The 27991-nt window shown below is 40.2% G+C and overlaps 1 protein-coding gene across 6 annotated transcripts in view; it reads left to right on the top strand.

Annotated features, from left to right (window-relative positions):
• Nucleotides 1–26789, top strand: part of usp2a (ubiquitin specific peptidase 2a) — a 46373-nt gene extending 19584 nt beyond the window's left edge. For all 6 annotated transcript variants that reach the window (XM_006809811.3, XM_006809812.3, XM_006809814.3 and 3 more), the window contains 11 exons: nucleotides 17469–17519; nucleotides 20136–20259; nucleotides 20537–20648; nucleotides 20740–20850; nucleotides 21673–21737; nucleotides 21897–22000; nucleotides 22266–22346; nucleotides 23471–23549; nucleotides 24029–24133; nucleotides 24481–24601; nucleotides 26207–26789. In XM_006809811.3, coding sequence (XP_006809874.2) covers nucleotides 17469–17519; nucleotides 20136–20259; nucleotides 20537–20648; nucleotides 20740–20850; nucleotides 21673–21737; nucleotides 21897–22000; nucleotides 22266–22346; nucleotides 23471–23549; nucleotides 24029–24133; nucleotides 24481–24601; nucleotides 26207–26291 — 1038 coding nt within the window. In that variant the 3' untranslated portion in view covers nucleotides 26292–26789. The remainder of the gene's footprint in view (nucleotides 1–17468; nucleotides 17520–20135; nucleotides 20260–20536; nucleotides 20649–20739; nucleotides 20851–21672; nucleotides 21738–21896; nucleotides 22001–22265; nucleotides 22347–23470; nucleotides 23550–24028; nucleotides 24134–24480; nucleotides 24602–26206) is intronic.
• The last annotated feature ends 1202 nt before the right edge of the window (nucleotides 26790–27991 follow it).

A 27991-nucleotide genomic window follows, 5' to 3' on the forward strand; every position in this document is an offset into this window, starting at 1 on the left:
TATTTCCCTTCATTTTTTTAAATCTCCTTTTCTCAGCCTCTTTATGTAGAATGTGACCACTTGTCTTTTTTCTTAGGTACCTTGGATTTTCACACTGATACTATAGTGGCATCTAGTAAAAATCTGGGACGAGTTCTAGTTTGGGTGATCTGACGTCAAGGTCAGAGGTCAAATTTTCTGAAAATCTTGTGACTCTTGTGAAAGTAGATATGCTTAAATAGAACTTTGACAAATAGGCAGGCAATGAAGTGTAATCACTGTGTGGTGCATATGTGCATGGCCATGACAATGCAGGTAAGAATGCATTGTGATTAAGAGAGCTTTCAAATGCTGAGGCTTAATAGATCATGTATCCTTCTGCTGGGTCGAGTATCCAAAAGTTGTACTCAAGTAAGAGTAGCATTACTTTATATAATATTATTACTCGAGTAAAAGTGAAAAGTAGTCGTCAAAAAAGTTACTCAAGTAAGAGTAAAAAAGTACTTGGCGAAAAGACTACTCAAGTAGCGAGTAACTGTTTGAAATGTCCGATTTATTTTTTAAATAAATGTTATCAGACAAACAAAAATAAATAAATATACAAATTTTACCATTTTCAAAAGGAATATATGTAAAAACATCAACAAAATAAGGCACAACAATTCTAATTTCCAGATTTCAGTTTTTCACAACATATAGCTTTTTTCACCAATACCTACAGTAAATAATATGAATATATAAACAGTGCAAACAATTTAAAGTGGCAAGATATGCTGTAAACTTTATATTCATTTTTGCTCCAAATGGCACAGCAGCCTCAGAGAAAACATTAGAATGAGGCATCTTCAACATATGTTCATACAAGGCAGCTCAGTTTACCATAAGTTGTATGGATGTGCATTTATTTCTGCATATTTAGCAAAAATGTGCCATTTCTTCACTCAGTGAGGTGATGGTTAAGCTTCAGCAGCAGTTTGCTCTCAAGGTTCTTTCTGTGAAGCTGTAACTGTTTAGCAGTGAACAGGAGTCCTGCATGACTAAGAATCCTTCACAAGCTCCAGATGCAGGAAGAGCTGTATTGACTTATCGACAGCTTCTTGATGTGAGGAAAGCCATGCAATAGATCCACACCTCCAGTGAATGGACATGAAAGGTACCTCTCCAGCTCCCCTGCTTCTGGCTTTCCTGACCCCATGGATCCATCATCTTCGTCGAATAGGCCGCTGTTTGTGCTGGCCTCATCCAGCTCTGTGTCTAGGCGATGTTTGATGAAGTGGAAACCTGGGAAAGATGTAAGGTTTTCAAAAGAATTAGGTCTGGTCATTATAGTGCTGTATACACTGCCAAGCTGCAGATGTTTGTTTGGAGCTAGTCTCCAAAAGCTGGCCATACGCTGTGCGATTTTTGGCCCATTTTGAGCCGATTTTTCAGTTGCGCAACCGTTTTGGGGATTAGCCCGTGTTTTGCCTTAATCGTGTGTGCATCGTGTAGTGCAAGGTTTTGAATGGCATAGCTAGCACCCATGACACAATCTACATCGCACAAGCTTTTGTATTTTGGCTATCTAACAGTTAAACTTATTAGCATTATCACAAAGCTATGCTAAAAGTGCTCACTCAAAATTATTATAAGTGAGATCTGATACAAATAAGCCACCAAGCTCTAAACACACTCTTGGGTTAGTCAGACATTTTCAACAGAGAACAGTATTATTATCATTTAAATGTTGACACATTTTGTCGCCACAGTTGTGTGTATTGTTGTTCTCCCATCAACAACACAGATTCAGACCACTTTCAGTCTATTGTTCAAAGTGGTAGTACTTTTTAAGTTTCTTACTGCTTTTTAAAGCCAGCTCTTTGAAAAGACACTGATGGCCCTTTACTGACACTTTTCCATGTGTGCTTGTGGAGACAAACAGCCACAACAGGGCACTGTGGCATCCTTGAGACTAAACTCAGCAGATCCGTTTGTGCTTTGTGTCTAGACTTTTTGTTGGGTCAACAGTATGTTTAGACAGTCTGACTCTCGGTTTGACACCTTAGCCAGACAGCTTATGGTTTGAATTAACAGAAAATAAACAGTCTGGTACAAGATGGAGCTTTTCCTTGTTCTTTGGCAGAGAAGGGCCAGCCTTTTAAGTAGCTCAGGTTTACAAGCTGCTATTGTAGTTCTGCCTGATTGGTAGGTTTGTGGGTCAGTGTGTGCCATATCTGCCAGAGCAATCATTATAGCAGGACTCTAAAACTACTGTTCACTGCCCCAGTACTAAACCATGCAGTGGTTTTTGAGTATCACTACTCGGATCTTTAAATCTAAGATGGCCTGTTACTGTTTGGACTTTGAGGTTAACACACAGAGATGGTTCAGATGTAAATCATCTGTTTTGTTTTCTAGCTGTGGCAGCTGGTCATTCATGTTCTGTTTGACTACCACTTCTAAAGTGCTATGCAGATGTCAGCATATACTGTCTGGTCATTTGTGCCTGATAGACATTCTGATCTTTCTTCCAACTAAATAGTCAGTCATAGCAACTGGCTGAGCCCTGACTTTCTCTGGCGAGTTTCACCAAGAGCTTAGAATTGTTATCTCACAAGTAAACTCAAAAGATTGATGAATATAGACCGCTAAATCAAGAGCTTTGCTTTGTAGGTCAGCTTTCCCTCCACAACCACCATCTGATGCTGAGGTTACGTCAAGCCACTATAGGAACAATGGGCATCAGTGTTTGATTGTTGACTTAATTTGTTAGTTATCTGATAGTGTGACAGAATATACTCAAGTCAAGATTCATATATTACTTAGTGCTGGCTCTCCGCCATATTTCACAGTCTTTCTTATCATAGGGAATTAGCTTAGAAAACCATAAAGATCAACTTTCTCACCTGAACCAGTTGTGGAACTTTAGATATTTTCTTAGTTTAATGTGAGTTTTATGTTGTATTTGTGAGGAACCATGTAAAAAAAACATCCCAGAAAAGAGAAGATGCCTTGTTTTACATTTATCTAAAAACTAATTTCCATCTCTATCCCTGGTAAGGTAGGCACAGTATTAAATATCTAATAAATAAACTATTATCTGCTTATATATGATATATATAATTTGCAGATATTTGTGTCTGACTTTGGCATCTGTTCTCAATAATACATGCAGATTCCTAACCAAGCTAGCAAGACTGAGCTGACAACTAGAGCTTGGTTACTTCTGGCTCCAAAATCCAGACAGATGGCTCTGTCAACTTTTTATATACAGTTTATGGATTCTATTTGATACCACATGAACCTGGAGACAATCTGACTATGACAGAAAGATGGATTAATGGGCAGAGCTGTAACTTGGTAGCTGCTTTATATTGAAGGATCGCCTGCATTCTTCCTTTAGTTCTGAATCTGAATCGGTGCTAGTAAGTCAAAGTATGCTCTGTATGACGCGTGACTATAGAATGAATAACGGCGCACAAACAGCAATAAAAAGTATGAAATATGTTGTTCCTAGATTAAATTTAAACATTTGAGCGAGGAGATAATCAGCCTGATGTGCCTAAGTAATAGAACAGTCCTCCCAAGGTAACTGTACTCTGACTTCTCCCAGATAACACTGCTCAGACTCACTTGTCCCAATTTTAGATTATGTAGCTTTTTGCATCACATATCAGAATACAGACCCTTCTCACATTGCAGGTTTCTTCTTCAGGGATTTAGACTCTTTCTCTCTCTCACACACACACAGACACACACAAGTGTTTAGTCTGCAGATGGACTGTGCTCTTTGGTTATTTGTTGTGTGAGTCTGGGTTATGATATTGTTGTTGGGTACATGTTGCACTTCCTCCACTTCACACACCGGATCAGCTAAAATCAGCTTGTACTTATGTTACTTTTGTCAGCAATTCGCCTTTTTGATGCAATGGTGAATTATACTGCCCATACGTGGAAGGGCAGGTACAGGACATTTGGTTGTTTTATTAACTACATTCATTGGGAAATTTCTTTTTAGCGCTAATATAATTCCGGGTGTCGGGTGAGCTGTCATCAAAACCTTATAGTCACAGGTGCTTATAGTCAAAAGACCTGTGTGATCACAAGCATTACTGTAACATGTAGCTCTCAGTATTTCTACGGCAGGTCTATTTGGGGTTGCCTGAAGTGTAAAATGTGACCATCATTCACTTAGAAAAAAGGATGAGACAGAACATTAAGTCTTCCTTACTCACAATAATTCCATCTTTGTGTGTCACCTGACTGCCATCATGGAAACACTTGTTTTTCTTTAACACGTTTTCTGTGAACTCCACGAAGGTCCATGAGTGTACTCTGACACTAAGAGGGTTAGTCTGTAATTATCTTACTTTTGCGTTCCTCAACTTTGAACCTTAGACTTGAATTTTTACCATGAGGTTTATTATCTTATTAGTAATCTTTGGTATTTTGATGAATGTCATCATTGATCAACTAGTTATTACTCACTATAACCCTTGTTACTTTTGTCTAAGTAAACCTGGAATAGCCAACAGGAGTTATTCCTGTGATCTGTGACCTATTTAAACACTTCAGTGATGGGTTTACAGGATTAATTCATAGTTTCAGGTCAGAGAATGTGATATGGTGTTCATTTTGTAACTTCTGTTACTAATACAGTGTACCATTTGGACATTAGTTGTTGTTAATCTGCTACATGCGGACTGTATGGGATATTTAGCAGACTGCTGAGCGGCACTCTGTGCTTGCTTGGGTACTGCTGATAGATCTAGACTGTCATTCTACTACACCCTCTCATTAAGACAGACCAGAACTAACACTGAATGTGTCTTTGTCTTTGCTGGTGATTCACCGGAAACGTCATTAACAACCGTTTTTTTAGGACTACACATCCTAATTTTAGAACTACTTGTCCCTGCCATCACATTAAGAGTGTATGCTGTCTTTCCCTTACAGCCGATGTTTCTTCCTCACTTTAGCTATTACCATACTATTACACTGATTTTTATACAGTAGTTGCCCTTATAGGTGACTTTTGTGTCGTGATCGAAATGGAGATGCGTAGTCTCCTTGGAGCACAGCGTTTAGTCCTTCAGACTGTAGCAGCAGCGCGGAGAAGGCTGGACTGACGTAGGCAGCACGGTTGGAGGCGGCCGCTGACGTTTGTTGTAGGCCGATTTTTTTCTTCACCCGAGCCCAAAGGGGGCGGGCCTGCAGTCCGGTAAAACGGAATGGGAACACAATGTGCATTTATTTGCATTCACAGACCCACACCGCCGAATGGACCCTCACCTGCGTAGAACGACACAGCGGCCCGTTGCTCTTATAACACACGTCTTCACCACGTGTTTGTCGCTTTTGGCGTGTTCATTGCAGTCTGTAGTAGCACGGCGTGGAAGGAGAAGCCACAGGTCGTCTATATCGATGAATGAATGACTACAAGCAGAGAAAGCTGGTGAAACGTGTGATTGGCTTCCCTGAGACAGAAAGCTCATCATCCAGTCAGCGGGAGCACTCGGAGACCTACGCCGTTGTCTGAGTAACTCGTACCGGTGATCGGTTTCATTCCTCCGCCAGCATGCCGAGCATGCGACAGTCCTACACGGTGACAGTTCCCGAGGAGCCGCCCGCCGCTGCTTTCCCGTTCCTAAAGCAGGAGATGCGAAGAAAAGGCAGCATGTCCGGGTCGGTACTGGTGTCAACGTTCGTGGGGCTTATCATCAACCAAGCCAAGGTAAGAGACAGCGAGAGTGCCTGCTCTGAGCTCTGAGCTCCGCCGGGGAGTGCATCACACCAAACTCCATTCAAAAATCTGACAATTTAACCGTTATATTTATAATGCTCCGTTTGTAGAGCTTCAAAGGTTCCAGCTAAGATTGTATATTTGTCAGTGGTTTATATAATGTGAGTATAATAATAATATGTGGTATTTGATATGTATCTACTGTGGGACTCCACTGTAACAAACTGCAGAAAGTAAAATATACAATATATTCGTGTAAAGTTTCATATTATACTGAATGTATGAAATTCTCATTAATTTGCAAGCGTATTTTATCATCATGTTTTATTATCTGTGTAAGTGCTGGGATGTGTTGGAGGGCTAATGATTCCCGTGGGAGGATTTCTCATTAAAATAGGCCACAGATCTTACTTCACTCCCGGTGTTATGCATGTTGTGAAAGATGAAGCGAGTTTAACACTGAATGAATCATTTGCAGAGGTAAGCCGCTCTCTTAAGCCGAGCTGTACTCTGCTGTGCCAGGATCAGTAGGGCTGCACTGGCAGGTCACTGGTTATATAACCAGCATTTAATCCCCCTCATACACTACAGCTGCTCTTACTATACTGCTCGTATGAATCCCATTGTAGTGTTACAGTGGAGTTAGATGCAGGAATAAATCATTCTGGCTGACCTGTATGTATGCAACACAAAGTATAGGAGGAGGAGGTTGCCTCTTGCTGTTTCTGTATGGGCTCTATCACATGTACACATAAATGTAGGTGTGAGGAAAATTCTGACAGTCAGTTCCGTCTGTTGAGAAAAAAAATTGCGTGGTACTTTCTACTCTAGATAACTATTGATGTTTTCTCCTCAGCCAGTCATGTGATCGCTGGCTGTGTTGTTTGCTCACTGAGTGCCCTTGTCAGGTTTTTTTGTGTATTGTTGTTTTTATAGTTGAAAAGTGTTCTCTGTAATTTGGTTGAGTGCAGCCAAAAACACAGTGTGTTTTATGCCAAGTGAAGAACTAAACAAATCCACTAAGTCGACTTGCCAACTGCCCTGATACAAACAGAAGAGGAATAACCTTAAGTGCTGTGAGGCTTGCTGCTGCTGCTGGTGTGTGTCTGTGTGCATGTTCTTGGGCTGCAGCGTGGAGCGGCTCTGCTGTGTGCCAGCTTCTGTTATGTAATGACAAATCACATTAGAATACACTTTACAGCTGGCCCAGCCCGGTGCTCTGCCGCGCTCGTCGCTGTTGTCTGTTCCGCTGTCAGCGTCCCACCTGCTCCTCCCGTCCTGCCCCTCTCCTTCAGCTCTGGCTCAGCACCTCCTCCCTCTCTGCAGACCACCGCTTGCCCATTGAACATGTCGTATCCTTCTGATGGTGAGCTTACAGTGGGTAATGTGTGTTGTCATCTGTGATGATGCACATGTTTGTACACTGCAGGCTCAGGGTGAACCAGCTGGTAGATTAAAGGTTGCTTTCTACCACAGCTTACCAACTCATTCTCACTGAGTTCCAACTTCAAAAGTTGTTTGTCGACAGAAAAGAATATCCAGCCACTTTGAAAACCATCATGTGTAAAATTTGATCACAAATCTGTCTTTTCAGATAAGTGATAGTGTAATTCTATGACTTCAGTTGCTAACAGTGATGTTGGTTGGTTAAATGAAACTCTGAGATCATGACTCGCTGCTTTGTTTTCCATAAAGATTTTAATGGTAGGTAATCACCACTCTTAGTCAGCACCAGCTTGACAGCTTGAGCAGCAGCTCTTCTGTCTTCACAAAGAACAGAGCATCGTCTCTGTTCTGGCTCTGTGCTAACACAGTAACAGTCATCCACCCAGCAACACATGTTGGTCATGCGTGATTGTGGCAAACACAACCTCAATAACTGAGCTGTACACTGTAGACCCAAATGCTTAAAGTAGTTATGCAGATTAAACTTGTTTTTGATTTGATTAAACTCATGTTTTGATTACCTTGAATTATTATGGATTATAGACTGTAGTCAGTTTAATTAAGATGGGCAGGAGTTATGGCTTGTTCATGCTCATCATTCTCACTTTTAGTTCAAACATTTTAAAAGTGTTTTCTGTCCCCACTTGTTTTAGTTTTATCCTACTGTGAGTTAGAGACATTGGGAGATACTGTGAATCATAAAGATGTTATTGAGTTGACTTTTTCACTGCCAGCCCACAGTTCATTTCATCTGTTCTTCTACATGTGGCAAAGCAAGCCTCAGCTAAGATAATCTGTATCTGTAGATAAACGGGAATGTTTATGTGAATAATGAATCCCCCACAAGTGATTAAAACAAGTACATAATAACACTCTTTTAGCTCTGGCTATAACCTTTGCAAGGGACACACAGAATTTACATACACATATCTACACACAAATCAAAGATTTTGCTGTAGTGTTCGTATTGTTGTAACTTTTCCCACAGTGTATACAGTGTTGTAACCTAACAATGAGAACAATGTTACATACATGCTTTCATGTAGTGAAACACCTGACTGTGAAAAGCATTTCATTTGCTGGGTGATTATAGACAGGAGACAATAAGAGTAGTTATTTTTATATATAAAGAATTTCCAAATAGTTATTCCCTGATATTACCAGGTTATAATTGATATTTTTGTATAAATTTATGTAATGCAAGAAGGTGACCCAGTTTCACTCTCTTCAGAGATGAAGATATGCAGGGTAGAAAAATATCATCATTATGCAAACCCTCTCTTAATAGGGAGCAACATCATCATTGTTAAAACACATATACTGACCATGTCTTACATTTATCATGTGGTCTTTGATATATTTTTTCTTGAATGCCTGTCAGAGGAGTAAAAATCTCTTCTGTTGGTCACCTTCTGTCTTCCTATGAAGTCATTCTGGGAAGCTGAGCCAGAATCTGGGATTACTTATCCTTTCCATCCTCCTCACCTTGTTTTGACCCATTTTGCTCCCAAGCCACCCTCCTCTACCCAGCACTCCAAACATCTTTGAATTAATTGAGCATAGTTGATGGACAGATTTTACCTGCACTGAGCTGGGCTTGTGCCAAAATGCTCATTTCCTGCGTCTCTTATTCCCATCTCTAGGGAGCAGTCCAACCTGGCCTCTGGAATGCTTTTTAAAGTGGCCTCCCTGTTCCTGGTGCTTTTTAACATAAGAGGAGTAAGATTTCAGCTCCCCTGGTTGCCTGAGCTTCTTCTGACATTTATGAATAGAGCATTTATACAAATTTATCCCTCTGGGCTGCCTCTGTTGTGCACAGTGTGCTCACATGGAACAACAGGGAATATGAGGAGTGGATTCATATTCTTTCCTGTGCCTGCTCTCTTTTTTTTATCTTCGGTCTTCTGCTTTCTTTATTTTCATCTTTTTAGTCTTTGCAGCACACTTTGGTTCTGTGATGATATTCCCTGTTCTTGTACTTGCAGGTGTGTCATTTTTACACCACCTTAATGTTTTTATCAAATACACCAGATTAGTGCAGTGAATTTAGGATATGTTGCTTAAAAGTATTCAGATTTGTTTTTAAAGTGAGAGACGTCTAAATATATGTAAATATATGTCATTGACCTGTTCTCCCGAGGTCACTAGCTCCAAACTGGGCAAGCAAGAAACAAAAAATCCAAGAGTACTGAGGGTGAGTGATGTGTGAGATGAATATACCATATCATATTTAAATTATGATTATGGAGGTATGCAGATCTAGGGGATTTGCATGTTCAGGCTTGTTTCACTGTCATAAGTAGTTACTGCTACAGCACAAGTGTGTGTGTGTGTGTGTGTGTGTGTGTGTGTGTGTGTGTGTGTGTGTGTGTGTGTGTGTGTGTGTGTTGTAGCGTTAGAAAGCGTTAGAAAAAAAGAAAATTATGTGTGAAAATATCACTTATATTTGACTCAACACCTGCATTTTGTAAAAAAGTAAAAATATTTGGAATTTATTTTGAAGAGTTTAACATCAAACAAGGCCGTTCTTTTCTGGTCCAGACACTGCTCTTCCTAATCCACCGTGCTCACTTCTGTTTACAAAATAGGCTGCATAGTTTGTCCATAAACTGTACATAAAAGATGAACATAACATCTGTAACATAACAAAGCCTGTGAACTTTTGCCCACCCAAGCGGAGGAGTTCATGTGTCTTGGGGTCCAGTCCACGAGTAAAGGGGTGGGAGGAAGCAAGAGAGTCAGAAAATTCTTCTCTATTTTCGACTGAATTAGTATTGTAGACTCCAGGTAATGTCACAGTTCTCTTAACACTGTATGTTATGATATGTTTATAGGATGAGCACCTAACTGAGCATTTAGCTGCTTTGTTAATTGAATGCATACATCTGTGCATTTGGCCCCCTCATCGGTTTTCTGCTAGTTAAACAGCGTAAATGCAACTGGTAGAGCCTTCCATGAGTTTAATCCCACACTCACAGCCTGTGCTTCTGTACAGTGCTCACAGAGAAGAATCGCTGAATTAGCAGAATTAGCAGAATTAGCAGAACGGGTGTAGCTGTTATTAAAGTGGTCTGGTATGATTCCTGCACTGTCACACACAAATGTTTAAAGGGTCCTGTTTCATACACTGTTTAGTCACTAAGATTCTAACTGCATTTTACACTGAGTCTGAAGTCAGGTTGCAGGATGAAAGAAAAATATTAAGTCTTTTCTGCACAGTATATTGCAGAATCATAGTATAATGCAAAGAGGTCAGTGCTCCACGCTTGTTCACTGATATTTTTCAATTTTCCTTTTGAATAATGGAGAGAGCAGAGAACCCTGCAACCCCCCAATCCAGTGTGATTTGGGAGATTTTCCTCAACAGTTCATAAAAGCTGCTTTGCTCTGCCCTCTGGAGAGCTTCTAACTCATCCAAAATGATGTCATCAGTGTGGCTTTTAGTGGACAGCTTTACTGTTCCATGATGCACTAAACAAAGCCTTTAAAAGAACATGAGAATCTATGGAGGTCCAGTGGGTTAAAAAAACTAAAACAAAAAAAACCCCATTATTCTTGTAAATAATCACAAGAATAAATTAAGGAAAAGCATTTAATTGAAGTGGAAATAGCAAATAATTTAAGAAATTGGCTAATTACCATACAGTATTTTATTATATTTATTAAACAACAACAATGTCATTTCAAAACAGTCTGTGTTTTTCCCCTGTATTGTCACTTTTTACTATATGACTTAACCTCCCAGCCTTTTTACATGGTTCCTGCCTCTTTCTGATATTTTATGTTTCATGTAATATTTTCATCAAAAACACATATTAATTATTTTTGTTATTATGGGATGACAGGATTGAAATGCTGACTACCAAGACTAAATAACTTGTGTTTTCAGCTTCTAAAACTTGTCAAAAGTCACATCTGCTCCAAGTTATTCAAAGCCATTTCTCCCAGAAACACACATACACACACCTCACTCTCTCTCTGAGAGCGAGATCTCTCTATGCTCAGTCCTGTCACAGTGATGTCAAAGTGTACTAGTGTGCAAAAAAATGTAAAAGTGTACAAAAAAATAAATAAAAATAAAAACAGTGTTGCCACGGTGACAAAGCCAAGATGTTATTTCACTGTTATGAGTTGCACTGGGCTGGCCAAAGCATCAGCCAATTGTGAGTGGACAAGCAGCCGTTACTAAAAGCAAGGCAGCTATTTTTGGTAGTGACCGTGGCATTACTCAGCAATGTCCACATTCCAGTTGTGTGTGTGTGTGTGTGTGTGTGTGTGTGTGTGTGTGTGTGTGTGTGTGTGTGTGTGTGTGTGTGTGTGTGTGTGTTATGAAATAAAATTTACAGCAAGCAAAGAGGATTTGTCCTCCATCCTGTCATCGCTGAGATAGTGGCGAAATCACAGCAGGAAGTGTGTGCATGTGTTTGTGTATTTATGTTATATGGCCGTGGCTAATAAAATGTTCCAGTCACTACAGAGGAATTTACAGAAAGGGGGATTTAGATAAGCTGTAGTTAATTAAACTGCAGATATTCCCCTCCCCCATCCTGTATGACTGTGTTATTGGTGAATCAGAGGCAGATGGCAGGGGTTATTTATATAAGAGCAGAGAGTTTCTCCTATAAAAGCATCATAACAAGATGAGCTGGAGGCGCACGTTACTCGTGAACAAACAGAACACACTTCCAATCATGTGAAGCTACAGAAGGCCGGCAGCAGAGCTCAGGGCGGGAGTAGTCACTTTGATTTCTGTTGTCACGTTCAGCATTCTTTCTCCCAGCATGCATTGCAAGCGAAGCTCTTCTGTGCGCAGCTGAAACAGCAAAAAATTCCATCAGCAGCTACAGTATTCTTATCATCAGTTTAATATGCACTATCAGTTATTTCCCCCCCTATCAACAGTGACTCAAAGTGTGCAGAGTGTGTTTACAGCTCATTATAATGAACCCATGGAGATTTAAGACCAAAATAATGTAGCCATTGTTTAGATTTCTGGATTCCCTATTTGGTCTCAGTGGTCTCATTAAACTTGTTTCCAGTGCCAACAAGCAGCTGTTTCTGGGGAAAAAAAGATCTGATGAACCTGCTTCACACTTTTTGCTTTTTGCTGATGAACAAATCTATTTCTCAGGAGTTTGTTGAAAAAAAAAAAAACAGCGCTAAAAGAATGAAAAGCAAAAGGACGGGCAATAATGGACTTGAATCTGTGAAGAAGGTAGAACATTGACACCATCTGAATCATAGTGTTACTGTAATGGAGCTGCTGAATGTGTAAGTTTACGCCATAATAATTTTACAAGCATAGCCTCTGCTCATTTCCATCTCCATAGGTCTGTTCTTGGACTCTTAACACTGTAGCTTTGCCTCATTCACAGTTCAGAATAAGCCCTACTTATTGTATGTACTGAGCCTTGGTGCAGCCTCACCTCTAGCTTTCTTCTGATAGGTTGCTCCTTATGAAGTGAGGGTGTATTTATTTGATAGTCAGTCCCACCTGTACCTGAAATGAAAAAGTTCCAACTGTGACTTCATACATACTTTTTGGCCTCCTTCCAGAGCCTCTCAGAAAACGTCCTGCTCTGGTAGTAATGGTGTAAGCCTGTTGCCAGTTAAACCCTGACAGTTTGACTGTTAAGCCTGTTCACATGCGACCGTAGGAAGTGTTGATACCATTATGAATGGTCACTGGGTTCACGAAGGTCATTAGGTACGTGATGTGTGGTGACTCATATATTGCTTGTCAGGTGAATTCCAGGGTGTCATGGGGAAGTTGAACGCGGGATTGAGTGTGCGTGAGTGATGAGCGGTTTCTGGCCTCTCAGGCATCATCTAGTTTGTATTCAGACCCAGAGAGGAATTTGAACACTTCAGCAACTGAAATAGGAGAACATCTAAAGTAACAAACTGTAAACGCCACCTTTACCTGCAGTTTGACGTGTCCTGGACCAAATCAGTGAAAGCTAGCCCTCCTTCCCATGCTGCTTTTGATTTAATCACTAAACGGTTTGGTGAGTTTGCCTTCTATGCAATTTGGCTGATTTTCATTGTGGTCCTGTTACATAGCACTCTCATTTACCACAGGTGAGGGTAACAGCCAGCACGTGAGTACATACCCACAGCCATCAAAGCCCTGAATAGACAGGCTCCTGGGTATTGACCCAGGAGCCTGTCTATTCAGGGTCAGATAAATATCTGACCTCTTGCAGCCTTTTTGTGCCCTCTAGATCTCTTAGATCAAAAGATCTTTTACTTTTAGCCAGACCAAGGTGTAGGATGGTTCACAGAGGCGAATGAGCGTTTGGCGTCGTAGCCCCTAAACCAGGGGACAGCAACCTTTAACACCCAAAGAGCCACTTGGACCTGGTTTCCACACAAAAGAAAACACTGGGAGCCGCAAATACTTTTTGACATCTAAAATGAAGATAACACTGTATATATTGTTTTTTTTTTACCTTTATGCTTTGTGCGAACAACTAAAGTAAGTAAGTAAGTAAAGTTTATTTATTAAGCGCTTTTAACAGACAGGCATTCACAAAGCGCTGTAAACAATTCAATCAATAGACATTATACACAATGTAAAAGATCAAATGTAAATAATGTAAAGAATATAAAATACGTAGATCAACAAAAGGCTTGTTTGAACAGAAAAGTTTTTCACTGCTTTTTAAAAGAATCCACAGAGCAACTAAGGTGTGTTGCTTATGAAATCCATGAAGTGCTACAGAGAAAATTACATTTTATTTATGTAATTAACACATTTTGAACTCTTAAAGAAATATAACAAAAGGAAAGACACCCAACTGAACTAAAATGATCCATGTAGCAAACAAAAACTGTTGTGAGCCGCCACCCTCATATCGCCTTTGGGCTTTTGGAGCCTTGACCTGACTTTTAAAAAATAATTGGAAAAAAAGCACTATGCTGCTAAAAAAAATTGATATTTGCAAAATTCTGCCTAAATATGTATTTTACCTGGTTAATGTGTGTGGCGGGGCGTGGTCTGCAGTGCCGCTGCATGGGAGTCGGGCGCACCTGAGCGGCACTCGCAATCACACCTCGCTGCCTTAAAGTCTGTGCTCTCTCTGCTGTTGTGTTGTCGGGCTGTGAGCTGAAAAGCCACAGCCGGCTGTATGCGTACAGCAACCGTGTGTGAAAAGTGGTCAATAAAGAAATGTTGGAAAGCAGCAGGTACGCCGTGGTATGTTTACAATGGAACTTCTGCTCCTGAACCTCTGCGCACAGCGTCTGCAAATCGGGGCTGTACGAAGTGACTTTCATCTTTACGCAGGACTGTAAGCTGTCATCTGTGAGGCGTGAGCGGTGTTTGTTTTTAACATAGTTCACGGTGGAGAACAGCTGCTGACATAATGTGGATCCAAAGATCCATAATTGGCCTACCTGGAGTTGAAAGTATCGATAAATGCACGGCGTTTCGGCGGGTACACCGGCTTCCGCGAGTGTGCCGCTTATTTTGAGCGATGAAAAATAATAAAATATAATTTTATTTTTATATTTCAATATCACAATAATCTTCCAGTTTAGAACTACATGTTAAAAAAAAGAACTAAACACAAATAAAATACACTTCAGCTAAATACTTCTAATTTATTTTTCCAAACCACCCGGTGCCGCAGTATAAGGACAAAAGAAGTTGCTGACCCCTGCCCTAAACTGTGGCATAATCTACCCCTACACATCAGACAGCCTCCTACTGTTAGTCTTTTCAAATCTAATCTAAAAACACATTTGTATTCACTGTCTTTTAATACAGTATGAGAGTTATTCGGTACTAGTTATTTTGTAATTCTGTACAGCAGGTCAACGTTGCTGTTGTAATCAAATGTGCTATATAAATTTTAAAAATGAGCTGAACAAAACAGTGAGCTCAGGTGACTGATGTCAGTCTGCCGACTCTCTCAGTGCCTAAAAACACAAGTTTACCCACACGTTTTTAGTGAGTGTGTTTTCACAGTGGCTATAAACACGATTAGTACAGCAGCACTCTGGTTGATGGAGCATTATGCACAGTGAATTCAGTCCTACACGTCTTTGTAAAAATGCTTCTGCCTCTTAGCCAAGGGCACCAGTGCATTCCTTATCCACCCCCGTCTTCTTTGTTAGTTCTTCCTCTGGTTACACTATTATATAACCACTAATCTTATATAATGAAATTGAACTGCAGCGAGTGATGACATAAGTTCTTTAAAGCATTTCAGACCATTTTAAGATTCTGAAAACATGATAATATGCCGTGCCATCTGCTGTGTTTCACTGAGCTTAAATGTGTCTGTTTCATAGTTTCCTGCCTAAAGAACAGTGAAAGTTACAGTATGAATTAAACTCGGCGAGGTACAGTGACTTTGCTGTTGTTGATCAGATCTCAGCCATCTGGGAGTGATTACCCAGAGAGGAAGCAGCTGTGAAATCACAAAAACAAGCTTCTGTCTACAGATAATGCTCACCAGGAAATGCCTCCTATATGGCATTCTTAGAGGGACACAGCGCAAGGTCAGATCTTTGTCACATGTCTCTAGATTCATGAGGATATCATTAAAGTGCAAATTCAGCTTTAAACACATCAGCACTGTTGGCAATGGCGAAGTAGCTCACAATCCCGGCTTATTCAGTAGAAAGACTGCCAGATTAATGGATACATATTCAGTTATGTAAGGATTTTCACCCATTGGATTCAGTAAAAAAAGAATCACATTCTGTGGGTGTGTATGTGTGTGTGGTTCCTCATTGATTGATATTTTTTTTTACATTTACTAATAAATCTAAATGCCATTTTAACTAATCTAAAAGCAAGAAAAGTATTGGAAACAGTCAGCATTGAGCACGGTGTAACAGATGGTATTAAATCTTATCTGTTCAAACTTAAGTTCCATTTCAAACTGTTAATTGCATTCTTACATCATATTTAAAAATTGCTGAAATGTTTCAAAAATCCACCATGCATAATAGTGCACCCACAAGATGTCAGATTAGCAGGGCTTCAGTCCTTCTGTCCTTAAAGGTTAAAATCCACACACATACACACCTGTCCAGCATTCGGTTACACATTAGTTAAGACATTGCATGACTAGACCACACAGGTTCTGGAGAGAGTGCACCTGGATTATTGCTTTTGTTGGCCTTTGTCTTCTACTTGCAGCTAAAAATCTTTAGCAAAATCAGCTAGCTGAGAGAAGCTGAAGATAAGATGCTGACTCAAGATTGCATAAATAAACAATTCCAGCAAGAGAAGTTTTCAAAGAAAGTGTCCTGATGCATGCTCAATCATCCAGGTAAGTAAATCCCAAAAGGTTGATTCAGTTCATCTGGACTTAGCCTTTTCAATGGGAGAAAAGTCACTCTTCCAAGTGACAGAAACGACGATACCCATTGAAAATGCTACGTCCAGATGAACAGAATAAACCTTTTGGGCTTTACTTACCTGGTTTTATCTTTAAAATTCTAATACTCTGTAAAGTATTGCTAAATGCCTATAGATTAATGGTAACTTTTATTTTGAAACTCTTACAGTTACAGCATGTGATGATGGTGTCTAGTGCAAAAAGGACACACCAAAGGATACTGACAAATTCCTGTAATGGATTGTTGGACTATTTTAAAAATCTAACATTTCACAACCACCAGCCAGTGGAGGCTTTTATTTTTGAGAATTCAACATATTTTAAATAACATTGGTATTCCAAGAAGGAACCGGACACTTTGATTATGAAAATTTAACATAAGTTATCCTGAAAACATCCGGTGTATAACTGTGGGCTTTTATTTTTAAAGTCTGGCACACACTAAGACTTTTCTGTTAGTCACTATTAAGGCTTTTGCACTGTAAACTGTTCCATTCCATTCTAACCCAGTGCAGACAAAGCTCCACACTAAGCTAGAAGGACTTTGTTAGATTTGGTTGAGTAGTGTCATTTCTGAAAACAGCTGGCTGTGACCAATAGTTAACTGGTGTTGTACTTTAATACACTGCAAATTATTAATTTAACTGACTAGTATTTCTTATGCAGCATGGACAGTGACACGAGAGATAACGTTGATGCTGGAAATGGGAATCTTCTGTTTGGAGATTCCTGAAGGCTAAACACTACCAGAAAAAGCTGAATGCTTCAGTTCATTCATTCAAACCACTACATGGAGTGCTCTTCAAGTGTTTTTGCTTCAGGAATAAAATGAAACATTTTAGCACTGTCAGTGGTGGTTGGGAGACACCAGCCCTCACTGGTCTGATCAAAAGACTGTACATATGATCTGAAAATGGTGTTTTGTTTTGTTTTTAAATTTGATATTTATTTATTTATATTTTCAGAATTCAAAGAGCGCCCAAGGCCTGGTGGGACTGAAGAATTTAGGAAACACTGTAAGTACAGCAGCCACGTGCTATACATGTAATTACATCTGTTGTGAGACTAACATCTTGAGTCTTGTTGCTCTTGTTCTCAACTGATTTGCAATAGCTTTCCAAAAATCCAGTGAGTGCCACTGTAAGCACAGTGTGTTGCGATCTGTTCGGTCTGCCAGGCAACAAGCATAAGGACGACTCCTAAAATAAACTGTGCGCTGTGTTGTGTGCTTGTATAGAGTAACCTAATCAGAGAGCTCTGAACTATGGACCAGAGAGATCTCATTCCCTCTCTCTCTGACTGGTTTGTTCTTACCAAGCTGCACATGTGTCACATGAACACGTGACATGAGACAGTGCTGTGATACTTCTTTGTACCCAGGAGTTACACTGCTCTTTAAACATTCATCAAGGACAAATGACTTCACATTTACATTGAAAAATCCCTCTCTTACATAATATGTAGATTTAGCTTTTATTACATGACTGTACACCACCTTTTTTCAAAATGATGTGAACAGAGTTCTGGCGAAAACACTTGATTGCCTTTGTTCTATGAACTTGATGATGCTCAAGTCTGAGGAGTAAATCTGAGTTGCTTGGCTTTTCACTAAGACTTAGAACAGTTATAAAAACAAGTATTTGTAATTACAGAGAGGTTAGCAGATACCCAGCTATGATGTGCTCACCCAAGGAATTAGTGCACAAATTACATTCTGTAAAGTCCCAACTTTTTATTCTTACTCTTTGAGCACACCGAAGTCAAACAAGACAGCATATTCTTCAGTGAGCTTTGAGTGTCTATATGGAGATGTTGTTATCTTTATACATGCTAGCTGTTTTTTCATCTAACTCTAGGCAAATAAGCACATCACTCAAAATGTTAAAGTCTTCGTTCAAGCTGTTAAGCTACTGTTTTGTCATCTTTTAACAAAATTGCGCTCAGAAATATATTTTGGTAACATATTGGAACAACATTAGAAATCACTGTTAGACATGATGCAGGGTGCCTGCACATCCTCAGAAAGGCCTAGAATGTCTTAATTGTGAATTATCTTTTATTAAAACACCTTTAAAAGTCTTCAGCCGTCGTAAGTTCAGTTTAGATCTTAGTTCATCTGGTTGAGCTGGTGACCAATATACCAACAGCCCATACACAGGCCTGCCACATTGCTTGTGTGTCATTCCCCCATGCTCCCTCTCTGCTTTCTTGTCTGTCCTGTATCTTATCTACTAAAGGGTAAATGGCAAAAAGAAATCTTTAGAACAAGGGCAGCTCTCCTGTTGGTTTGTGGTCATGGGATGCTGCAGGTTTAACCCAAAGACTTTGTATGAAAGTTGGCCTTAGCCTCCAAAACATTCACCCCCTGTACAGCTGTTATGAAGTAGAAATGATCTGTCACAGCTAAATCCATTTACTGTGCCATTTTCAATGCTGCAGAGTTGGACATTGTTACATTATAGTCTATGGGGATTGACTTACTGTTTGAGACCAGCATCTGTTGACCAATAAAACAACTGCAACTCTTAGCATGTGTCCATATTGGCTTAATTTTCAGCCATTTAGTAAGCAAGAAGTCGCTGTTTGATATTATAGCAAAGTTGAGTCCTGATGATTAAAGCTTGCAGATGTTTCTGGAACAAACAACATTGCCTGTCAAAGGTAGGTAAAGGATTTTTGAAACTAGTGCTAATATTTGGTGATTTTAATATGCCATATTCCAATATATATGCCAGTATTTATTTTCCATTTAGACATGGCAAAAGGATTTCCCTAAATTTGTTATGTGTAGTTATTTATTTACTCGTGTACATTCTGCCCGACTGTGGTCAGATCAGCTGTTTGGTGTGAGTATAGCGTTCCAAACAACATACCAGCAGTAGCATATTGCTGGTTTCAGCCAATAATATCAGATAAATTGGTCAGGCTTTCAAGAGTTTGACATTTGGGTGAACAAGGTGGTTGTCTGTTTATATTAACAAATACATTCAGTTTTTCAATTCAATTCAATTCAATTTTATTTATATAGCGCCAAATAACAACAAAAGTCGCCTCAAGGCACTTCATAGATACAGAGAAAAACCCAACAATCATATGAGCAAGCACTCTGGCGACAGTGGGAAGGAAAAACTCCCTTTTAACAGGAAGAAACCTCCGGCAGAACCAGGCTCAGGGAGGGGCGGGGCCATCTGCTGTGATTGGTTGGGGTGAGAGAAGGAAGACAGGATAAAAGACACGCTGTGGAAGAGAGACAGAGGTTAATAACAGATATGATTCAATGCAGAGAAGTCTATCAACACATAGTGAGTGAGAAAGGTGACTGGAAAGGAAAAACTCAATGCATCATGGGAATCCCCGGCAGCCTATGTCTATTGCAGCATAACTAAGGGAGGATTCAAGGTCACAGTTTTTAATACAGTTTTTCCTGTATTAATTTGACCTTATTGTTCATTTTGAACTGACAACAATGTGTTTGTTGCTTTTGATGTCCATGTCAAGTTTGGTATTAAATCTTATTAATTATGACTTGAATAGTAATACGTTTAACTTAACAGTATTAATTAAGTAAAAGCATAAACTGATTTGATTATAGCATCTGGAATCAAACCGTTTTCTCTGCTTTGTCCTGGCAGTGTTTCATGAACAGTATCCTGCAGTGTCTTAGCAACACACAAAGCCTGCGAGACTACTGCCTGCACAACTCCCACCGCAGAGACCTTAACAACAACAGCCGCACCAACACAGCCCTCATGGAAGGTGAGAGACATGTCACACAGGCCCCTTAGAGTCCAAAACAAACTCTCCTCACAGCGGTCCACCAGCAGCACACTCATTCCTCCCTACCCCCCGCATCTCTGGAAGATTTGCACATTTCACCTGAAAGCATGTTAGAAGAGGTAAAAACAAGAGTGGTTTTCTTGGTCTTTTAAGGGTTTGCATGAAAAAGAGTCCTACCTTCATTTCATTCCACTGTGACACAAGCATTTTACGTCCCAGCATGTGTGAATAACCTTAGTTGCTGCTGTGTTGGTAGAATTTGCCAAGCTGCTACAGACCATGTGGACATCATCCAGCAGTGAGGCTGTCAGCCCGTCCGAATTTAAAACACAGATCCAGAGATATGCTCCCAGATTTGTGGGATACAAGTAAGCTTTGTAATCATTTTATTTTTTATTTTCTGTTTTTTTGCGACATGATTTTGATTTTCATAGCCCTAACTGTTTTGGTGTATCACAGCCAACAGGATGCTCAGGAGTTCCTTCGCTTCCTCCTGGACGGCCTGCACAACGAGGTCAACAGGGTCACTGTGAGGCCGAGAGGCACTGTGGAGGACTTCGACCACCTGCCGTGAGTAATCAGACCGACACACGTGCGTGTGTACCTGCACTGACTCACACTAACACTGTTTTGAAAAGTGGACTTTGTTAGCTGGAGATGAGGATGTGTTTGGAAGTTTCACAGATGAACAGTACAACTGTTTATTGTATTTTATTAGAGTTTTTACTCATACGTAACCAGCCTGAATCACATTAGCTTAGTAATTCATCAGGGCCAAATCTCTGAATAGGTTATGTGCAGCGTACAGTATGAATACAAGCCCCAAACCAAGACAGCACTAATCACTGAGGCCTCATCATTAAGCTTTAATTCAAGGCCATGTGCAATAGTTTCACCTCCCATGCTGATTTGTTTCCTCTCTGGGGGCCACAAGCACTTAATGCTCCAGTTTTTCATTAATATAATTAACAGTTATCTAACCACGGTTTGTTTAAGGGTCAGAGTTAATTCCAGCAACTTCCAGTATTGTCCTAAAAACACATCCTCTCTGCTGCACTGTTAAAACTGCAGGAAAATATCTGCACACAGCATGAAAAAGTGTTTCACAGGAGGAAGTGTGTCTGTAAAGCATCTTTTTAATCCCCTAAAATGGTTCTTAGACACCTTGGTAGTTAAGATAAATTAGGCCAGGTTCTCTTGTTGCTTTTTGTTATTTTTGAAACCCTTTTACAGTGTCACAACAGCTCAGTATGATTTCCCCCATCTTAGCCATCTTCCTAACTATCAGCTGCCTGCTGGGGGCTCAGGCACTACATATGTACATGAAGTGTAAGCCTTACACTTCATGTAAGGCTTACACTTTCTAACTTCTAACTCATACTCCCCCCTCAGAGATGAGGAGAAAGGGAAGAAGATGTGGAGTAAATACCTGGAGCGAGAGGACAGTAAGATAGTAGGTGAGTAAATGGGCTGCAGCTCAGTTTTATTTGTCACCAATGTGAAAATTCACCTTGCACAAACAAGACATAAACAGAACGTGGTTAAATGGAAATGAAAAGGAAGATAAACTTTCTCATCTGTTTCTTTGATGTACTCTTTGATCTGTGCTTCTCCAGACCTGTTTGTGGGACAGCTGAAGAGCTCGTTGACCTGCAGCCACTGTGGTTTCTGCTCCACTGTCTTCGACCCCTTCTGGGATCTCTCTCTGCCTATCGCCAAGGTTAGAGCACAGACTCAGAGGTCCAGACAGGGACCTGTGTTTGTCCTTCTTACGTAACGCGTACCAGAAGGGCAGCAGACACAAATGTCAGCACAATCAGTGTATGAGTGTGGGTGTGTGTGTGTGTGTTTTATGATGATTTGCACTAAATATAGAAACACTTCCTGTGTCCACAGCTCCTAATATGTACTTCTTCGTTTCTTTCCTGTCTCTATTTGTTTTTGCTTCGTGTGTGTGAATGTAATGTGAATGCATCTGTGCTCAGAAGGGCTATGGTGAGGTGAGTCTGATGGACTGCATGCGACTCTTCACCAAAGAAGACGTCCTTGATGGGGATGAAAAGCCGGTAGGTGTTCACTGCTTGCATTGACAAAAAGAGCTTATGATAATCACCACTTTGACTTCATACTTTTCCTATCCAGTGTTGAGTTAGCACAGCTAACACAGAACATGAGATTTGTTTTATTTGTGCGTATTTGTGGTTATAAGAGTTGATATTGTTTACTTTATAATTAAGCTAATTTCAGCTCCTTTTTTATTCTTAGACGATGACAGAATTGCATGATTCACAGTTTAAAATAATCCCTATTAACATATACAGGGCTCGTTGCTGCCCCTGACTCAGTTGAGTTGATCCTCTGTTTGAAACAAGCTGCTTTAGTTCCTGTCCTTTTAAGTCCACCCTTTCACTTCTATATTATTGGCTGCCCCTCGCCTGGCTTTAAGCTATTAAAAGAAGCCATAAGACTTCCTCCCGAACTTGCAATTGTAGGATTTCCAAAACCAAACTGCAAACCTAGCATTCAGTTCAATTTTATTTTTACAGTGCCAAATCACAGCAACAGTTGCCTCAAGGCACTTTATATTGTAAGGTAGACCATACAACATAAATACAAGTAAAAAACACAATTTTCAAAACAAATTCATACTTTGACGCACAAAGTGCACAACAATATGTTTACACCTGAATGAATCATAAATGACAGTAGAACTGTTTTTACAAATGTAAAGGTGTTGTTGGTCATGTTTAATGTGAGCATCCAGCAGTGTGACAGGCCAAATATAAAAATAAGAAAAAACTGTATTTCTTCAGAAACTCTTCATATACATGTAATTAGAGGAGTTACACTGCCCTACAAAGGCAGAACAAAGTAACTGCAGAAGCAGAAAATTTAGGAAAACTGGTTTGGTTTCCTGTTCAACAACAAACTGTAAAATGCTTATAAAGTAATTCAAATTAAAGGCTTTCTTTCCCAGAAAATCCTTCCCACAGAACTTACACAGCATCCAAAAGGGAAACTATCTATAAACTGCAGTTTGTTTTATGCTCAGTACAAATGTAAGCTGCACATAGATGGTCAGAGATAGTTTAGACTGAGTGAGTAACTTGTGCTTTTTATCTTGTGTGGTGGTTCCTCTATGATTCCTGTTCTTAAACACTGACTGATCTTATTCTGTTTCTTCTCAAAGACGTGCTACAGATGTAAAGCCAGGAGGAGATGCACTAAAAAGTTCACAATACAGAAATTCCCCAAGATTTTAGTGCTGCGTATCCTTTGCTTTATTCATCACCTGCTGTGATGCTGTACTGAGGCATGTGGGGTAGCTGAATGCTTTATTGAGATTTTATGACTTACTGCTTTGTTTTCTGTTCTACTGAATTGCAAAAAGTGTTTTTCTAGTAATTAGCTGACCCTTAGCTATTCTGTTGCAGCTATGACAATAGCTGCAATAGAAAAGTGCTGTGAACAGTTAGCAGCAGACAGCTCTGCTTGCAGGCAGGAAGTTGTCATGTGTATAAGCCCAACAGTATAATTAAGTGAGTGAGCGCTGACGGCGCACATGATCAGATGTTTTAGCGAGCTGCTAATTGGCTGTTATGAATTTGTCAAGTCACTGAGGTGATGGATGTGTCATTCTAAAGCCTCAGTGGAGTGAAGCCGTTCCGAGTAGTCATGTTGAATGTTGGCTTGATGTACAGTTTACTGTATGCAGAGCATCTGTTCCTTGACTCCCTTTCCTCTAAAGACCTGAAGCGCTTCTCTGAGGCACGAAGAACCAGCAAACTGTCCACATTTGTTAACTTCCCCATGAAGGATCTTGACCTGCGGGAGTTTGCCTCTGAAAACAGCAGTAAGTAATGAGCTTGTACTCTCCACGAGTGGACTGCCACAGAACGCTATGTTTACACTAAATGTAGAACTTTTCTCTCTGGCTCACAGAGAAGTTTATTCAGTGTTTAGGTGTGAGCTAGTTTCTGCCTTTGTGCTGTGAGGCAGCAGTTCAAGCCAATGCCCCAGATCTACAACATTAAAATAATGGTTTCTACATGAATTCTCCATTCAGATTTTTTTCTAGTTCCATTATACTTTAAGTCATGGCCCATTGTGGTGAGCAATCACTACAGGCTATTGAGACAATATCTAGATTTGATTTTTGGGTGAACTGTCCCTTTAAACATGTGTTTTGTCGCCTTGCAGTAAATGCAGTGTACAACCTGTACGCAGTGTCCAACCACTCAGGCACCACTATGGGCGGCCACTACACAGCCTACTGTCGCAATCCCAGCTCGGGAGAATGGTACACGTTCAATGACTCCAGGTAGGTTCGCCACAAATCTCACACAGACACACACACACACTTAGTGTTACTATGACAGTTCACTGTTCGTGTAGAAGATCATAGGAGCTGTGTGGAGAAGTCAGCTCGTTGATAATGATAATTTTACAGGCTGTTATTGCTCTCACAAGCACACAAACACCCCCTGGCTAAGATAACAGAGTTGAGGAGTGATAGTAAGAGTTGCGGGTGCTATCTGCTCTGCTTAGCATCCCGTTGGTCACTCCAGGCTGTTTCCTGCTGCGCTGCACTCATTCATACCCTTGCACGCTTCCTCTTACTCAACACTGTTGTCAGGTCTGATGCTGGTTCTCCGTCACTCTTCGGGGGTTGTACCCTGATGACTACACATAGCTCACGCTGTTCTGTGTGTGTGTTTGGGAGTGTACAGCATGCACGCTGGCACTGAAACCATTTGATAGCTTCATGAAAGATAAATGAATTGATGATGATTCTGAAAGTTACTCCGGCATGGAAACAAAGCAAATTAGATTGACTAAGTGAATTTGTTTCCTTTACCTCCTCATACACCAGCATGCATACAGTATATATATATATGCATTACTGCAAAGTAAAGCCACCATCCATAAAGAAGCAGTGAATCGTTAGTGTTGTTTTTCTTTTCTACCCGTGTGTGTCTGCTTTGTTCTAACATTACATCCGAAACTGAGCTGCTCACGTTGGAGCTGATAAATCTTGAACAACAGTAACTTTTACTATAACAGAAGACAGCCGACTGAGTGCACACAGATGATTTCAAGCTCAGAAAACAAGAACGCTTGTAGATTTCGACACTGTTCCACATTGCTGCATCAACATAATGAGCAAGCTAGAAACAATTACAACTGTGTTACATTTAACAGATGCTTTGTACTGTATTCTACACTCACACAACCAAACAGATGTTTGAGGGAAGGCGTATGTCAGGCTGCAGCATTGATTTAATGCTTTCCTATTAATCAAGCATCAAAGTCGTTCCTGGAAGGCATACATCATTTGTTACACATCCTCCTGGCATCAGCACTAGCCAACAGAATTAATCCATTTGGAAACCATGTTAGCACGTGGGCTCCCTCAGACTTGACATCTCATCTCAAAATCACCAAATTCAGACATTCTGCTTTTAATATGGTGCTCTGCTAAATGTACTTACACACATATGATGAGGCTCAGGTGGAGCTTTCAGCTAACTCAATTAGTCATTACATTCAAAGTCTGGGCAGGTTGTTTTAGACAGCAGTGTGTGACTGAAGTAGCAAGTATAGTGCCTGACAGCTTCATTCCCTTTGTGCACTAACTTTCAGTTTGACTTTTTATCCCATTTATCATGTTGTAACTTCTATTAGAGTAAGATAGGAGTTACACTATATGGCATCCTACTGCATACTAACTGCTCAAACAGACTGCGATTATGTCTACAGTTAATATCTATAAAGACACCCTATAGCTCACTCAGAGGATCATGAGATAATTTTTGCTTGAATAAAATATATAAATGATACATTATAATCAAGTGTTCAAAGGCTTAAGTTCAATTTTATTTTATTTATGTACTTTATATACTCTCTTCTCTTGCTTTCCTTTCAGAGTAACGCCAATGTCCTCCAGCCAAGTGCGCAGCAGCGACGCCTACGTCTTGTTCTACGAGCTGGCTTGCTCCTCACGGATGTGAAGCGTCGTAGAGGAGGACAGGCCACAGCACCACTCTGACTCACAGACAGACACTGGACGGATGGACACGCAACACATGAGAGTGCTGTTGGAGCCTGGCCTGTTTAGAAATTTTACTTGGACATACATTACATGGCTCACACAAACACACACACACATACACATCACTCCACAGAGACTGCTGGATGGGGGGACAGGCTGGAAACCACTGGCTTTTTTAATTCTGCTCTCCGTTTGTACTCCCACATGTTGCTGGTTGTGGGTGGACGTGCGTTTACTCTATGTGTGTGTGTGTGTGTGTGCGTGTGTGTGTGAGGTTGACAGAGGGCAATAATCCCATCTGAGTGAACCAACCAGGGGACTCAGTCTCCATCTCAGAAGCCCCTCTCTATGCACTGCAAACTGAACTCTGGTCCTGACCACGCCTTTCCTTCTTCTTCGTCTTCTCTTTGTGATCTTCTTGTTTGCCTCAAACCATTAAAACTGAGACGACCCAGTTTATTATTTTTCTTCTTGCTTTCTTTCTTCACGTTTTTCTGCTTTGAATTCATGTTGAGGGTTTTTCATTGATAGTTTTTGGGGCGGGGTAGAGGCCTTAATAGAGGCCCCTAGCATCGTTACCATCCTGGACTGTGGATGTACAGTGTTTAGACCGTGTCTATAACTGGACTGGTCATGGATACGAGAAGCTTGCAGCCCACCGGCCTGCTTGGTTTTCCCTCCCACAACCCTCCAGCACTCCCAGGTCTCTATTAGCATCTCCATCACTCTCCTGTTTTTCTTTTGTTCTCTAAAAGTGGTTGGGAGGGTCGGTGGCACTGTGAGCGTGAAATGTTCCAGAGAAGAAGTCTGCCTCTAACTCGTGTTTTATTTTATTTGTTTCTCCCACGTGTGGCTGCTACTGATATTTTAAAAGTGCTGTGAACGGATGAGCGCACGGTCTGCTAAGGGTCGGCTACAGATTAATAATACAGATGATAACGGTAATAATCCTCATTGTCAGTATGGGGTCTTTTCTTCCTCTCTTGTTTCATACCATTGAACAACATGGAAAGAATGTTTTAAAAAACACTATATCTGTATATTTTTATATCCTGATGCAATATAGAGAATGTACTATTCAATGGTGCTGAAAATGACCCGTAACTGTTTTCAGTTGGTTTATTTACCAGGTTTCAAGAGAGAAAAAAAAGTCATTATTTATGCTTACAGGTGATAATGTGATGAGTCACACTTTTTAACTGTGGCAGTCAAACACATGACTATATATATATATATATATATATATATATATATATATATATATATATATATATATATATATATATATATATACATATATATATTTATATATATATATAAATAAATAAATATGAATAAAAGTGAGCGCAACAGTGCTTTTACTTTCTGTCTTCTGTCATTCTGTATTTTTTTGGTCTCTGCTGGAGAGTCTGCAGCTGCCTGAATCTGGTCTGATAGTTAAGACAGAGATAGCTACCATAATGTTTGTTGTTCCCAAAGAGAACATTTGTTCTAGTCACTACCAGTACAACCATTATAACCAGCACATTCAACGGGTAAAATAAGTTTTCTAAGTAAATATATTTCTAAAGGTGCTACTGGCATGAAATTCTCATAACAACCCATCCAATCCACACATACAAAGAAAACAAACCGTAGATGTCCATAAATTATGTGTAG

This window comes from Neolamprologus brichardi, chromosome 14 (assembly GCF_056152115.1).
Source record: "Neolamprologus brichardi isolate AB-2024 chromosome 14, ASM5615211v1, whole genome shotgun sequence".
Classification (NCBI taxonomy): domain Eukaryota; kingdom Metazoa; phylum Chordata; class Actinopteri; order Cichliformes; family Cichlidae; genus Neolamprologus; species Neolamprologus brichardi.